This window comes from Pavona decussata, unplaced genomic scaffold, assembly GCF_977016875.1.
Source record: "Pavona decussata unplaced genomic scaffold, jaPavDecu1.1 SCAFFOLD_236, whole genome shotgun sequence".
In the NCBI taxonomy this organism is placed as follows: Eukaryota; Metazoa; Cnidaria; class Anthozoa; order Scleractinia; family Agariciidae; genus Pavona; species Pavona decussata.
Window position 1 is genome coordinate 730,519 of NW_028145641.1, and position 16,982 is coordinate 747,500.

The window sequence follows — 16,982 nt, forward strand, 5'->3', positions numbered from 1 at the left end:
TGAAGTTGTTTATAGAAAATCGTCTGGCAGGCTAGTTGCCCGCACGCTAGTTGTATCAGAATGACTTGGGATAGGTCTTCTTGTCCAAATGCCGTTTCAAGTTCTTATGAATTGCTCCGTTTTTCTGACTTTGGCCTCTGTTGAGGATGTGATGTCCGCTTCAGCGGCGCTTTTCTTTTTCGTTTGGCGTCGCTCCATTTTTCTTCTTTTATTGCTTCCTCTTTTTGAGCATTGGGAAGTTGGTAACTTGTTTTGTCTTCCTCCTTGTCGCTATCCTGATCATAGTTATGCAAGCATCCCGCGGGTTGTTGGTAGTCCAGTTGGATTTTGTTTAAGAAACTTGCGTCAGTGTGTAATCCCGAAAGATCATCGAAATTGTCCTCCACTATTGGTTTCTGCAAGCAATGTAAGGTTGCAAGCAAGACCGCGGTTTCGAACCTTATGATTCCTTTCAGTTGAAGATTTGTTTTGGATAAAATTAGAGCGTAATACTCAATTCCATTTCACTCAATTCCATTTATAGCCACTTCTGTGGGATGTTAGGTTTGCAGGAAAATGGCGCATTCATTGCCCACATGACATGATATGATGCAAAACATCAGCACTATCCTATTTCTTTTCCAACAATTCATTGAATGTCGTGTCGAAATTAAAATACCAGAAGAAGCTAAAGTTGCTGAACCAAAAGGGCGCCCACGTAACTTCGCTAGTGAGAAATTGCGTGACATCACGTCACATCAAAAATAATACATGTACAATCAACTACCTTATGAGGTTACGGTTAAAAGAACTACAACTGAATCAATTCGACGTGAGAAGTTTGAAACGAAGGAAAATAATTCAAAATAGAACAAAAAAATATGGGCTGACTTGTTAGCAAAACATTAACTTAATCAACCTGTTAGCTCTGGTTAATACTTCCTTTTTTGATGAAACAGTGTCGATATACTCTAACCCACGCTTTATTATTATTTTGTCGGCCAATTTAATCATCAAGAGTCACGCTTTGCTGCACATTAAAGTACTTCCGGGCTGTCATACGGCGCAAGGTTGGCACCCAATTCTACATAGGCAACTTACAAAGTCTCCTGAGGGACATTCCACTACAAATAGAAGGTGTAAGTTCTCGCTAGTTTTAAAGTGCGGTTAACTATAGCTGTAAAGCATAAAATACTCTGAAGCTTGCCAGGTTTAGCTGCTAATGGCGATTATGTGCGAGTAAACAGATTATTGCAAGCAATCAAGTACAAGTAACAAGTAAGCTCTTTTAAATACGTAATAAGCTAAATCTTCACTTACCATATACTTCAACAACTACAGAGCTCCACGCACTACCAATGGAACTACCCTTACTGAAAGCGACTTCAAGAGTGAATTTGTATTCCTTAACGTTGTCCACGTTGAATATCAGTAGCTGTGCGGGAAGCTCCCCTCGACAGTATCCATCAAAATTATTCTTGGGTTCGAACGCAGTGTTTAGCAGTCCCGATGAAACCTCAACTCTGTTTTGTCCGTCTGGGTCCTCTCTAAAAAACTGCAACCCGATAATAGTTTCGCCAGCGTCAGCTACGTACGTCCATATGAGTCTCACATTTTTGTTGTTTACTCCATCTTCTACTATCTTGGTTGGTTTGTCGGGCTCTTGAGTCCAAGTCAAAGCCTCTAGAATAGAGAATAATAACATCGCTACGCTTTCTCCACACTAAAAAGCTACATAAACCCCAACAGAAGCTTTTCGTCACACAAATTCAACAAAGTTCTCGATTGTTTACCAGATCGTTGCAGTGACGCGAAAATCAGAGCGATCGCTGTAACCAACCCTACAACGCTGCCAAAGGATGCATCCATCTTGTCTGAAGAACTAAAAGTGAGAAAATACTTCCCCTGAACGACAAATTCAACTGAGCAACGTGCACCAACGAGGAATGTCTGTTATATTTCCTGAATGATGTGATATAACCCGAGGGAAGAGGCCAAACGACAGGAAATATTCATTTGGATCCTAGTCTTCTCGCGATATATTCACGCCGTGAAAGACTGGGATCGATTATTCCACCGTTTCAGTCGATTTTCAAGGAATTGCAAAGCCCGTTTTGGTGAGTATGACTATCTGTCGTGGGTCGTGGGTCGTGAGTGGATGTCGTGGGTCGTGGGTGTGGGTAAAAGTCGTGGGTAAAATACTAAATAAATAAAATAAATAAACTTAAAAAAATTACTTAAAAAAATTAAAAACAAATTAAATAAATAACTTAAAAAGAGCTCTTTAGGTAGTGTCAATCGCTTGCCCCTGTATAGGCAGTTTGCCATAGCCTGCGAGCAAGCTCTTTTGGGAGCTCTCTCCCCAAGATAGCTTGATCCTGGTTACCGGGATGCCTCGGTAAGCGGGATGAATTTTGCAGTCCGTTCATACGGGAAATTTCATCCCGGTTACCGAGATGAAAAGTGGTGACGCGGTCAATCGAGCGTGACATTTACCGAACAAGCCCGGCAAGAATTTTTCTACAAACCTCAAAAGTATTATATCTTTATCTCTACTACGAAATGGAATTATTTTGAAGTAGTACATCTCAGAAATGAGCCGTAGTAATCAAATATATCCGTTCTAAGACGCGAATGTTTGGTTATAGACTTCATCCCGGTAACCGGGATACCGTGTTCATATGAGAAAATTTTCGTCCCGGATTCTCGAGATCTCGGTAACCGGGCTGGCCCGCCTTCTCATATGAACACATCGAATTTTGTACAAAAGAAATAGGAATGAGGCGAGATCTCGGTAAGCGGGCTAGCCCGGTCAACCGGGATCATATGAAGAGGCCCTAAGGGCCTCTTCATATGATCCCGGTTACCGGGATGGCTCGGTAAGCGGGATGAATTTTGCAGTCCGTTCATATGGGAAATTTCATCTCGGTTACCGAGATGAAAGTGGTGACGCGGTCAATCGAGCGTGACATATTTGCCGAACAAGCCCGGCAAGAATTTTTCATTTTTATCGGTTATACAAACCTCAAAAGTATTATATCTTTATCTCTACTACGAAATGGAATTATTTTGAACTAGAACATCTCAGAAACGAGCCGTAATAATCAAATACATTCGTTCTAAGAAGCGAATGTTTGGTTTTAGACTTCATCCCGGAAACCGGGATACCGTGTTCATATGAGAAAATTTTCGTCCCGGACTCCCGAGATCTCGATCGCTGAAACCGAGATCTCGGTAACCGGGCTGGCCCGCCTTCTCATATGAACACATCGAATTTTTTTTACAAAAGAAATAAGAATGAGGCGAGATCTCGGTAAGCGGGCTAGCCCGGTCAACCGGGATCATATGAAGAGGCCCTAAGTTTGCCAAAGAAGCAAAAATGGGAGGGGGGAGTTCTCTGGCACTTTGTAGCACCACCCTACTCCCCCCACAACCCCGAAAACGGCCGAACGTGCTAGCGTAAACATCAGCACATCCGTTGAGGATGTTATTGTAAAGCCACAAGTATGACACGTATGTTGTGTCTGATTTTTTGATAAAGACTTCTACTACCAACGGGGAACGGGGATCAGATTTTAAAGCTACAGCCTCTATTAAGAAGCAAACTTGCATTAATACAGACAAAAAAATCGGTGACTACGTTGTTGATATTAAAGCTTTATTGATGTTAGCGACTAATCCACTGTAGATCATTACGTTATTACTTTGTTTTAAATCCCCCGGAACAGATTTTCAACACAGTTGGTTTCCCGTAGTTCTACTTATAATATTGTTTTTACACATATCATTACTGAGACAAACACCATACTTTTTTAAACTTAACGCCTCTAAAAAACTCAACAACAACAAAGTTAAATCAAAGAAATCATCAACTGCGTATGGAATAGGTCGGTGAAGCAAAAAAAAAAAAAAAAGAAAAAAAAGAAAAGACAAACCCTAACCGAACAGCGCAGAGGTCACATGGCTAAACCACGTGTTTAACAGCCGTTACATTCTGTACCTTTGGAATCTACGTCCTCTCCGCAACAGGGAATGATACAGTTGCCAGTCTCCCAAAGGGGAGTTGCCATTCGTAGATCTAGGATTATTTTGATCGGTTTAAATGCCCACAATATTGATTGCTCTATTCGAAGCCCATGTTTTTTCGAAGTCCATGTCACTCGTTCCCAGAACCCCGTTCCATGATCCCGCTTAACATCAAGAGGAAACGGCTCAAAAATTAGCCTTTGTTTTCTTTGTATACTTTACAAAATCTGGATTCCGTACTGCCCCTCCCCTTTCCTACGGTGGTGTCAAAAAAATTCTTGTTGATCTTGCGAATAAAGATCTAGTGCTTTTTCCAGTCAGTGACTAAGCAATCTTTCAGCAAACGTTACGGCATAGTTTCATTTTTTTACCGCTTCGTTCACTTCCTCGTTCACTTTTACCCAGATTTTTTTAAAGTTATTTATTTTAGTTTATTTATTTTATTTCTTTAATATTTTTTTACCCACGACATTTACCCACACCCACGATCCACGACATCGACTCACGACCCACGACCCACGACTGTTAGTCATACTCCGTTTTACCGAAATCAGGATCAGCGATAGATAAAATAAAACATCTTGTAAGATACAAATCAGTTCGAAAAGCTAGTTTCTCCTTGATCCTGGGCAACATTTCAGTTTGTTTGAAACCAGCGGGGGGTAGCCATTTTGCTTATAAGCCTCAGTTAGTATGCTCATAGTTTCGTTAAAGTGCGACAGATGCATTCGTGTGAGCTAACATACTTTGATCTGCCTGGATTCTTTGACCACAAAATTTAAATTGACGAAAATTTTTGGGAAATAAAAAAGCTTGCTTCCGAATTTAAAATTACTGTTGTTGGCTTTCACTTAAACGCTAGCTTGCCTTTTTTGCACTTTTCAGCATTTGCTCCTCCGAAAATAAAACGGTATTAGGTTTTTAGGATTGCGAAATTTTGGGTGACGTACGCTAAAACGCAAATTTTTCTTCACAATTTAATTGGAATTTCTAACTCGTGTAACTGTCAGTCTTTCCGAACACTGATATCAGATTGCAAGGAAATGAACCAATGCTTGCCCCTGAAAACCTTCATTTGAAAGCTAAGTTAAGTGTATGATAACGGAAACTTCGGCCGTGGATGAAGAGTAAAATGAAATGATAAAATACATGATAGGTAAAAACAATAAAGCCTATGATTATTAAAAACTGGATCATTGTATGATACAATTTCAGTGATCTGATTCATCATTGGGTTAGCGGCAATATACAATAGGGGATCAGGGGTGGGGAAGGAAATCGGCTTAGGCCCGGTTCAGACGCCGAACTTTTCATGAGCCCAACCTAATACCTCGAATTAAGTACATGAAAAGTTCGGCGTCTGAATCAGTTGAGAATGGCTGTTTCAATTTGGAACAGCTCAGCCGTTCTTCCTGCCTGGCTCAGCCGGGAATTTCGGCTTTGGAACGGCTGGAACGGCTTTGATTCAGACGTCGAACTTTTCATGAGCCGAACCTAATGCATAAATTATTATAACGTATTTCAAATAATAAAATTAAAAAGAAAAAGAAAACGCTAACATTTCGAATGGTTTTGCTTCAAGTAAATTAAGTTCGGCGTCTGAATCAAAAGGCGGGATTTTCGTGATTTGGGCCGATCTCAATTTGAATTAAGTTCGGCGTCTGAACTGGGCAGTTAGCTGCATGTTTCATTGTGAGCAATGCCAGGATGCTAAGCGGGTTACTTTGAGTGACTCGTATGTCATGCAGGAAGAGCTTCTGCTCATCTCGTAAGTTTTAATCATTGTTTTCCAAAGGTTTTTTTCGAGGAATTTTAGTCATGACTCTTTCAATTTGTTCTTTGACGGATTGAAGTGATAATTGTAGCCTCTCTTGATTAAAATAGCGCCTTCGTTTGTGTGTTGGAGACAAACTGAACGATAACGGAATCAAGCATTTTAGAATACCTTCAAAATGCATACCGCAATGGGCGGAGAAAGCTGGAGAAGATTTCCTCTAAAGCAGCTTTTTTTCAGGTCTTTCCTAATTCAATTCACACAAAGAAAAAAACTGACTGTTCCGCCGACAAGCCGAGATGGCAATTGACAACACGCTAGTCGGAACACCCTTCGGAAGTTTGGAAAGTACTTGACTGCATGTAGCCCCCTAAAACACCAGATGGGCGTCCAGTGAAGTCCTTAATCAGTAAAAACCAGTGACAAACTGTGTTTGCAAGGACCACCGTGACAAAATAAAAGTACCGGATCCTGTAGTGAAGGATCTAATCAGCAAAAAAATTGTAAAGCAAATAATCTAAAAAAAAGGACTAGGCTGATCTCACGGTCAGGGAAGTATATTTTGCAATATTTCGAAAGTCTCAAACATACCCTGAAGAAGAAAGGCCGTGCCTTTCGAAATATTGGAAAATATACTTCCCTGACCATGAAATCAGCCTTGCTTTGTTTTAGAAGTCCTTAATACCAACTTTAAAAAGAAATTCCGCATGTAAGACACAAGAAGACCATCATAAGATTAGGCTTGCGCTCTCAGTTGTAGAAAAAAAAAAGTGTCATTTTATATGGATAATTCCTCAATTAAGGGATAGAATTGCTTTTTATTTAAGAATCACCGAGGGACAATGAATTCAATAAAGAAAAACTGGGATGAGAATTTTTTCTTCTTTTTTATAATTAAATGCTTTATTAACAATTAAACACACTCAAAATTGCATGTTTTAGTTACAAGGCAATTACATTATACAAAAGTTACTGATAATTTATTTTGCAAGGTCTGGGAAAAGATCTTTTACAGATCGATCCTGCATATACTTGCAGCATTTTCGTTTGCGGTCCCTTGTTTATTGTTTACTTTTATGGTTTGGACCGTAGACCTTTTTAGATCCGATATGCTGTACTTCCTCTTAACATGGTTTTGGCCATGTACCTGTGAAGGAAAGCTGACAGCGACATGATATTTCAGTTCTTTTGTTCATTGTTCGTAGTTACGCGCTATGACGTGGACGGATGTCTGAATTTGGGCCCATCCGAAATCACTACCACGTGCATTTGGTAGACAACTCGACTCGCGTTGGTTGTTCTACTCTTTGCTGTACTAAACCGTGCTGACGTGAGCCAATCAGCTTGAGCTGTCCTCGGTTGCCGCATTCTGTTGATTCTCGGTTTGGTCTCTATCATGTCGCTGTCGTGTTAAGCGCAGTCCGATCAGCCTTAAAGAAAATTGAATCACTAAGCATAAATTCGTTGGAAGCTATTAGGTTTGCGGTTTTCCTCAATATATTTTCCTCGTCAGTTTTCTATGGTCTATAATTTTTTTTTTATAATAAGCTGCATTCTACGCGTATTTTAATTGGTTCTTAGGGACCGGTCATTATTTATGGAGAGGTGGGGAGGAGGGAAAAAGAGGGGGGGGGGGGGGGGGTCAAGGCTGTTTTAGATTGGCAAGCGGGGGGCGGCTTATTTTTTTTCAACAATTAATAGGGGGGTCATCATCTTTATGTTTTGCAAGGGGTCTTGTCTGTGCTTTTGCAAATGGGATTACTTCACAAAATAAATTAATATCAAAGATCCAGGTGGTGAGGATGGACAACCCAATTAGAAGAATATTGTTATAAACTTCATTGCTTTAATATTTCACACTTTAATAAAAGACAAATACAGATGAGCCTGGCTAAAGATGTTTTGAAGTGTTGACAGGCTTAACACGACTCCTGCTGGTGTCGCCCATGTTGTCTACTCAACCTTTAGAGTTTGGCTCTTACGAGTATGTCTTTTAAAGATTTCCTCTCTTGTAGGATATAATTGGTGGACCCTGATAAACTTCTTTCAGCAAAGGTCGATTCTCGATTAAATGCCATCAATACTCATTAAGATGTTCTTTAGGTTTGGCACGGATGGATTGTATTGTGTGACAAAGGGAAATATTTTCTTGCGCATTTTTTGTTTCTGACGAAGTGCCGACTTCCTGTCTGTAAATTGAACTCCTGCAAGGACTTTATTGAGCAGAAGATCTGGGTAGCCTCGTACATGCAAACGAAGAAGAATTGGTTCTTAGAAGTCTAAGGGCCTCGCCCTTGATAAAACCTTTCCTGACGCTTGCGGGCGGGGGGGGGGGGGGGGGGTCATCAATGAAATATTGAATAAGGAGGGGGCGCTACTTGTCATTTTTAGATCTGAGGAGGGGGGGCCTGGCAAAAATTTTCATCCATCAAAATATTCCCCCCCCCCCCCCCCTTTTACATAAATAATGACCGGTCCCCTGTTTATGATCTATTGGGGGACAGACGCATAGATGACGTCACCATAACCAATAAAACAAATAGATTCCATGTTGCCGTGCGTCTGTTCAGTAATAGATACCAGATGACGTCAAATGTTTTAAGAACAAAAAAGGGGTACAAGAGGCGCAGCAGAGTGTGTCACTGATCTTCTTACCACAATTCAATTTGATGTTTTCTGTGATCTATTACTGAACAGATGCACTACAACATAACATCCACTTGTTTTATATAATAAAGAAGCAAAAGTTGTTAATGGGGACGTCATCTATGCGTCTGTGCTCCGATAGATCATGAGTGAGAACCAATCAAAATGCGCGTAGAATTCAACTTATTATATAAAAAAAATATTATAGACCATAGAAAACTGCCGTCGATTGGTTTTTACAATAACATGGAAAAAGTACGAGCAGATTGGCTAAATTTCCGTTGAGAAAGCGCGCGCGTTACATCTGACCTCAATCATTGTTGCCTGTACTGTTATAGACAATAGCTGCGTATACAGGCCAATCAGCGCAACGGAATTTTGACAGTTATTGTAAAATTCTATATGGTGCTCGGATCCATTCCTGCTGAGATCTCAGTACATTTTAAGATCGCTTTGCTTTTGGGCATATAACACTTTTTCTTTGTTTGATCATGAATTTTTCTAGTTCATGCAGATCTCACGTTACACCAAAGAACTATCTACATCTTAGAGACACGATAGCGTCTATGAAGCCCTACTTAATTATATTCTATATCAGGCTCCAGTTGTTCAAAGAGCGTATATTTCTATATAGTGGATAAATCGCTATCCATCGGATAAAATGTACTCCAACCAAAACATTTTATCTGCTGGATAAAGTTATTCGCTCTTTGAACAACTGAGACCTCAAGTTTACTCAGTTATGATATCCTCCAGGAAGGTTTCATTTCACTACGTTTCACGGCTCTCTAACGTATTAGCTTGGTTGTGTGAAGTGTCACAAGGGAACTTGTCTGCCACTGTAAATGTCAAGATTCCACTTTACTCTTCAAAAGCAAATAAAATAAATGTCAAGCTAAAAGAAAGCAAAAGATCACCAAGCTATTGTTAAAAAATAATAACCATCTATTTTTTCATGCAAACTATAACCCGTGAGGCAGAGCTGCATATTAAACCTGGTCATTATAAAAATGTACATATTTTAAGGACGCGAAGAACTATTTTTATTCAAAGAGAGTCTATGTAACTGGTACAAAGCTAACTCAAATATTTTTCATGTTACTTTTTCCAGAAATTGCACCATAGGGTAATCCTTTAAGTGGAAAGGAAAGTGCTCTGCATTAGCATAGTAATTTCATAGATGTTTTGCCTGACAGCGATGGGCCATAAGTCGACACATCCCAAAACAGAAAACGCCAACGCACGTATCACGGCACACTATCTTTCCCGCGCTCCCTTTATCGCTTCAATCAACAATGACGTCAGTTGCCAACGGCGAGCGCATTAAGATTGCCATATATAGTCGAATTAGCATACCTCAGTGACCGACTATCGCGTAACGCGCGATCTGATTGGCTACACAGGTGCCGTCTATCGATCGATAGACGGCAGTTTGTCAGAGCGCGCGCCATTTAGCATGCATCATTGGACAAATATATCAAAATTAATGAAATAAAAAGATTTTTTTGCTTGATAGATCGATCACTGAGGTATGCTAAAACAATTAGACGGCTCGCTCTCGGTTTCTATCGCCTTTGATAGTTGGCTCGGGGCTTCGCCCCTCGCCAACTATCAGCCGATAGAAACCTCGAGCTCGCCGTCTAATTGTTAAATAGACTCGCGTGCAGACTATTCCGCGCGCTCTCGCGTCCTCAAATGACGTTTCCGTTCTGTTGTTGAAATCAGCCCTATGTTGTTTCTCGCAATTCCGCTTGCAAATCTTGCGAATTAACATTGAGAGGCCAGGAAGAGTGACGAGATCTTTGAGAAGAAATATGACTAAAGCCCCATTCAACAATTAAACCAGGTTTAACAAAATGAAAATTAGTAACAGAAATCTGAACCATTGGCTTTGACATAGGATTCAAGTAAACTTCACCTTATGCTTTCATTTCTGCTAAATCTCTAGTCGACAAAAATCCGAAAGCAGCTTTTATGAAGGAAACAATTTTAAACTGTTTTTAACTAAAAAGCTTTTAGACGTGTTCAAGCCTTGGTGTGAATGGGACATAAGATCGTAGAACACACACACGCACTTTGCCTTTCAGTCAATACTTAACGTACCTGGAAGGCAGCGCCTTCTCCAAAGCATAACAATCAGAATAAGAACCAATTACACAGCACGAGGATGACAGTGAGGTAAACGAATGTGAGGCATCGCAGTCTTTTGCCAGATGAGGAATCTAGAATTAAAAAATGTTAAAATCGATTCAAATCCACCTTTACCAGACTTCTGAGTTTGGGTTGCTAGGAATGCTAGGGGAAGCGGTTGGGAATTCCGCCTGTCTTCTATAAATTTCCAAGAGCGTTAAACGTGAGGCAATGAAACTCAAGCGGTGTGTAGCACGTTTAAACACTTTTAGTTTAACCTCTGTAACATGACTATCATTTTGTGTACTGGTATAAAAATTATAGAGTGATTTCACTCTTAATCAGATCCACCATATCAGTAACGCCAATTTGGATCCACCAAGCTAACGTTCTTGCTTTCTATGAAAGTACTATACATGTAACTGAATTACAAAAGAGTAAGTAATTGCCATAACAGGATACTAAAATGTTCTAAACCGTTTAAGTTACGCTATAAAAGTCTGAGGAATAAATTGGGAAATTAAAGTGCAAAAGGGCAAGCGTGAGTAAAAAGTGCCAATAAAAATACGACTATCATATCATGCTACATTTTTTGAATTAAAACATGACATAACAAATTGCAAGCACTACATTCATTTTCATGGGCCAAACTTCGATTTCAGACTAGTGTCAATGTCACACACGTGACCAGTGCCGAATGTTGCATATGTTCCATTAGTAGAAAATAAACCTCGTGTTGTGAAAATCTTAGCATGCTGTCCTGTGTTTCCTAGCCTTTACCCTCGACGACGTTACAGAATAAAAACAAAAAGGATAGGAAAAAATACAAACAATTTCCGAATACATTCTGGGGTCCTTCTTGCAAACGAGGTGCCTAAGTAATGGCGTTTATGTCGTAATCAATCAGTACAGTATGTTTACGCTCCTGGGCCCAGTTGTTCAAAGCCCCACTAGACTCAGTAATCCTGGATTAACGTGAACTTTGATTCGAATTTAATGACTAATCATCAAAGTTTCTCCCAAACATTTTGTCCCTCAGTTTTGACTTTAGACTTTCAAAAACCACTTTTAATGAGCCAGATGTAAACCTCGGTTAACGTTTAATCATGGATTAGCATTACTCGGCTTTCGAACAAAGCTGGTGTCAATTTGATAACCTTAACCGCAAAGCAGACGATTTAACTATATAATCAAGCAGAACAGAAACATGTCCGAAATTAATGGTCTTAGAAGTAAAAACACATCGCAAAAACCAATATTCACTTTGAAGTACAAAAACTAGATACCTGTGTTAAATTAGCTTACGGCGCAATTTCACTTTAGCGAGTTACTGACTTTTGGATTTTGAACTTTGTGAATTAGGTTATAACTTTACTGAGGGTGGATTTTGACGCGTGATCACCGGTATGATGGCTTTCTTTATGGGAGAGGGTGTTCTGATAAAGAGATTGAATTTAACATTCTCGGTCCTTGTTAGAGGGTAAATATCATGGGGACCTGGTGTTATATCAAAAACTCCAAAACGTTTCTATATCAACAAAAGCCTAAAAGTATTGATCAGATTTGTTGTAGATTGTCACCCCAGTGCACTGAGACTATCGATGAGTATCTCTGGCCACAGATGGACTTGGCCAAAGTGGGCTGCAACTGAAACGAAAAAATTAGGCTAACTGTTTTCAATGTTCAAGGTCTCGCATTTTCCTTTCTAAAATGCACCAGAGCATGTCATGAAGTTGTCCTTTCAAGACTTCAGTTGATTTCTTTTTCTTGATGTACTAGAATTATTTTGTGACTAATAAAAGGTGTTTTAAAACCATTTTCACCACAAAAGGTCAAACTTCCTGTGATAATTCCCCCTTTAAGGAATGGGATCTTGCTTAAGGCTCCAATGTCTTCTCTGAGTTAAGGGCCCGTGAAGCTACCCTCAGTGACGATAATGCGGCATAACTATCTATAGCGACTCCCATGGACATTTACACATTTCATTAGTACGCACGCTACATTTGGACGGAAGAACCCTCGCTTTTACACCGACATAACTGGATCATTTTGAACGGCTTATTCAGTAGCATAAATACTAGTTTACGAATTAAATTTTATTTAATAAGATCTCCATTCAAAGTCGGGCACTAACCTGTGTCAGGGCTTTCCTTTGTTGAAGCTGTTAAGTTTGTTTCTTCAGTAGGCTTTGTAGCAGATGGAGGGGAAGCTACAGCTAAGGACAGGAAAGAAAAAAGGCAACCATCTTTTCCATATTGATTATGGTCTGGGATGCTTCTCGCAAACATGTAGTTAGCAAGAGCATACAACAATAATACACAGGAAGAACTTAAAAAGAATTGCCGATTTTGTTAAGTTGCACCCATTTGTATCCTAACCATCCGCAGCCAAAAATAATTTCTACTAGTTTCTGTGAACTAGTAGGGTTATTGTAAACAAAACGGAACCATTATTTTATAACCACCGATACAAATATATTTTCTGGCTATTCAAAGGGACCCAATAAATAGGGGACACTGCCCCTTTAATGCTATCCACAGATGTTTAGAGATCTCTAATTTAAGGATTACACTTGCAAAAATGAAGATCTTTGAGGATCTTTTAAAAGACTTTCACCGGCTTGGGCCCGAGTGTTACACATAGATTCATGGGCCTTACTCTAAGCTACTTTAATATTTGATAAGCATTATTGAAGTTAAATTGAGATCAAGGAATCATACTTGGATTGAGAACAAGATTCCTGTCAACAGTGAACATTCCAAGTGTTCTATCATTCATGTCATCCCGTAGAGGCTGTAACGGATCATCGACACCTTTTTGGAACTGTAGCTGAACAACAGCCATAATACTACCATTTCTAAATGATAAGACACGCAGAATATAATAAAATTTAGTTTAAATCTACAAGCGTTCTATCACAAATGTTGTTCTCTTATTGGCTACCCTTCTCACTATCTATTCCGTTGTAGAATAGATAGTGAGTAGAGTGCGTAGCGCGTGGCATGACCAATTTATACCATTAGTCAACAAAAACGTGAACCTGTCTTGCTGTTAAGTTTTGAACAATTAGTATATTTATACCAAAACAATAAGATTATTTGCTCTCAACTTTTATTCATGATCTAGCCGATAAGGGTGAATCATGCGATAAAAAGTTCGAGCTCATAATCGAATTTTTAACGAAGGAGGAATGTTTTGTTTTCCATTGCCAAATAAAGTAGTCCCTTATTGAATGAATCTGGCCCCTGACTGCCAGAGATAGGATGGTGATGAAAGTTGTAATTCAAAACAAAAACCACTGCAAATTGCAAAACATTCCTTTCCATTTGGCTTCCGCAACTTTTCAAGTTCTATGGCAAAAATAACTGATCACATAACAAAACTGTTTCACTTATGTAGTTACCTGAATTCTACAATAGCCACATCGTAAAGCTGTTTTGCAGCATTCTCGGGCCTGCTGTATGGGCTTGTGATCTAATGGCCACAAATTCATTTTCAGTAACACATTCACAATGTACAACATTTGCAATTTACCGTAGTGGAGAAAAAGTAAGAAAAGAAAATCAGGTATAAAGAAGTTGTAAATTAAGTTTCTGCCAGCGTTAAAACGCGGCATTGTTTACATTATCAAGGACAGAACTGTTTTCAATTCCGCAGTTAAGGGACTGTGCAATAATTATCTGAAGGGGGGTTCTAAGATTAATAGGGGGGTCTGAACTTAAACCAAAGCGCAGGGTAGGGGGGAGGGGGTAAGATGTAATTTCTTAAACATTTGTAGGGGGGGCTAGAAGTTAAACTGAGAGGTCTGATCTCAATCCATGGACTCAAGATAAATGTATTTCTTTTGGTTGTTAATTTGGTTGTATTGTTTCTATTCCCATTAGGGGTTTCATGCGCCTTTATAAACCACTCCTTGCGCATATCACACCACTTGACGCCGACCAGTTTTTCTCGAAGTTGTTTTAAGTTTTTGTTTACGGGCTAGTTTTTCGTTTGTTATGCCCGGTGGTGAAGAACCTTTCGACCAAACAGTTTCTCGTGCTGATTTAACCGAGTTTCGTGGATTTCTTCTGGACCAACTTAAAAGCCATACCGAGGAACTTTCGGCGAAATTTGAAAAAGCTTCAAACGAAGCCGAAAGTGCACTGCTAGTCTCCAAGCAGCTCAAAGCCGAAAGCGAACTCAAGTTTGCCCATTCCGGCAACGAGAGGAATTATAAGTTCAATTTCGAGATCGTCGAGCTGCTTGAGACCGCGGCCATTGCAGTCCAAGACAAGGATACGCCGAAGGCATCGCAGATTATAAGCCAGGTCATTAGCTCGCTAAAGGAGAGGAACAGGAAAATCAGGATCGCAGATTCCTCCGAAGGAGGTTGGCTAACGGTTAAGCATTACGAGAGCAACGCCGTCGCCCTCGATTTGGAAGACGATAAAAAGATTCGTGCAGCGGAGAGGGAGGCTCTGAGAGATAAGAATCGTACTCGTGTTAGACGCAATGCTGAACGCCTGCAAGGCCGATATCAGCCGTATTCTCAGCCCTTCGGTGTCCGCGGGCAGTTCCAGCGCCTGCAGTTCTCAGTTTCACCTTCCTTCAGATCGCAGCAACAACCTCCAGATTTCTACAATCGGTCACGAGGAGCCTGTCGTTTCTGCGGTGGCTCAGGCCATTGGTGGAGAGAGTGCCCTGTCAGGCTCGCCCGTCAGTCTTTCTCCGTTGGAAGCATGTCAGGACAAGCGACTGCACCAAGCTCAAGTTCATCAACAGCCCGTTCACTCCTCAGCTCAGTTCTTGGATGATTTGTCCTCCGGTGTGCTTAATGTTTTGAGTAAGAATCCTCCACAGCCAGTCGTCCTTCCTACTTGTCATGTTGCCGGTGATGTGAATCAGGAGTTCAAGGAACTGTTGCTTTTGCAAGATAAGTTTATAGACTATCCTTCGTTAGATTTTTATAGTCAAAATTTGTTTGATTACGAGCAAGGTGTTGCCCCTGCGATTGTTAAGGGTCGTCTCAAAGCACATTTTCAATTCTGTGTGGACATTGGGGCTCTTTCTTGGGTCTTGGACACCATTTGTTCAGGGTATGTTATCCCTTTTGATTCACTCCCGTCTAGTGTTTGCTTATCTAATAATAGATCGGCTTTACTTCATTTTGATTTTGTCTCGTCAGCTATTTCTGATCTGCTTGAATTAGGATTGGTCTCTGAAGTTTATGCACCGCCTACTGTTATTAATCCACTTTCTGTGTCTGTTAATTCGGAAGGGAAGCCCAGACTCATCCTTGATCTGCGACATGTTAATAGGCATATTCCCAAGGCTAAATTCAGAATGGAGGACTGGAGAGTTTTTCTTCAGTATGTCGTGTGCGGGGGATATATGTTTAAGTTTGATTTAAAGTCTGGATACCACCACATTGATATCTGTCATCCCCATCAACAGTTTTTGGGTTTTCAGTGGCCCTTGGGAGGTAACGTTTATCGTTACTTTTGTTTTACTGTTTTACCCTTCGGGCTTTCATCCGCGCCCTATCTTTTCACTAAATTGTTTCGTCCGCTGGTACGTCATTGGAGGGCCTCGGGTATTCACTTAGTGCTTTATTTAGACGACGGGGCTGGTTGCGAGAAGGAGTTTTTGACTGCCAAGCGTTGCGCTGATGCGGTTCGTTCTGACTTAGGCAAAGCGGGTCTGGTGGCTAATCATGAGAAATCTATTTGGGTTCCTGTTCATTGTTTGGAGTGGTTGGGTATTTCTTGGGATCTTGATGGTGCTTTTTTGTCCATTCCCCAACCTCGTATCGACCGCCTGTTAGCTGCCTTAAGTGCATTTAAGGGTAAATTACCCTACGTCACTCCTCGTTTTGTTGCCTCCATTGTCGGCAAAATTATTTCGCTTTCACCTTGTGTGGGTAACGTGTCTCTTATTATGTCTAGGTTTTTTGCAGAGTGCAGTTTCGCTTCGCGATGCGTGGGATACCCCCCTTGATTTGAGCCGTTTTCAGCATTATTTACAATGCGTTGACGAAATTGCTTTTTGGCTGGTTAACTGTCCTAAGTTAAATTGTAAGAAGTTATTTGAGTATACTCAGCCCGTTTGTATTATTGGTACTGATGCCAGCGATTTTGCCTGTGGGGGACATGCCCTGTTCGTCGACAAGGAGGAGTTTGATTTGTTTTACAATGCTTTTTCCTCCATGGAATCGTCTCTTGACAGTAATGGAAGGGAGTTACTCGCCATTCTTTACGCGCTTAGGTCATTCAAGCCGCTTATCCAGGGTAAAGTTGTCAAATTGTATACTGACAGTAGAAATGCTTCTATTATAACTACCAAAGGTAGTACGTCCCTTAGGCTTCAGCGTCAGGCTTTGGATATTTTCCAGTTTTGTGCTGTTAACAATGTTACGATCGATTTCTTATGGGTTCCCAGGACGCTT

The 16,982-nt window shown here is 40.4% G+C and overlaps 1 protein-coding gene across 4 annotated transcripts in view; it reads right to left on the reverse strand.

Annotated features, from left to right (window-relative positions):
• Positions 1–16,982, reverse strand: part of LOC146457913 (fibroblast growth factor receptor 4-like) — a 201,383-nt gene that overhangs the window by 29,679 nt on the left and 154,722 nt on the right. For all 4 annotated transcript variants that reach the window (XM_085091410.1, XM_085091408.1, XM_085091409.1 and 1 more), the window contains 3 exons: positions 13,959–14,029; positions 13,276–13,412; positions 1,300–1,662 (listed from right to left, as the gene is read on the reverse strand). In XM_085091410.1, coding sequence (XP_084947536.1) covers positions 1,300–1,662; positions 13,276–13,412; positions 13,959–14,029 — 571 coding nt within the window. The remainder of the gene's footprint in view (positions 1–1,299; positions 1,663–13,275; positions 13,413–13,958; positions 14,030–16,982) is intronic.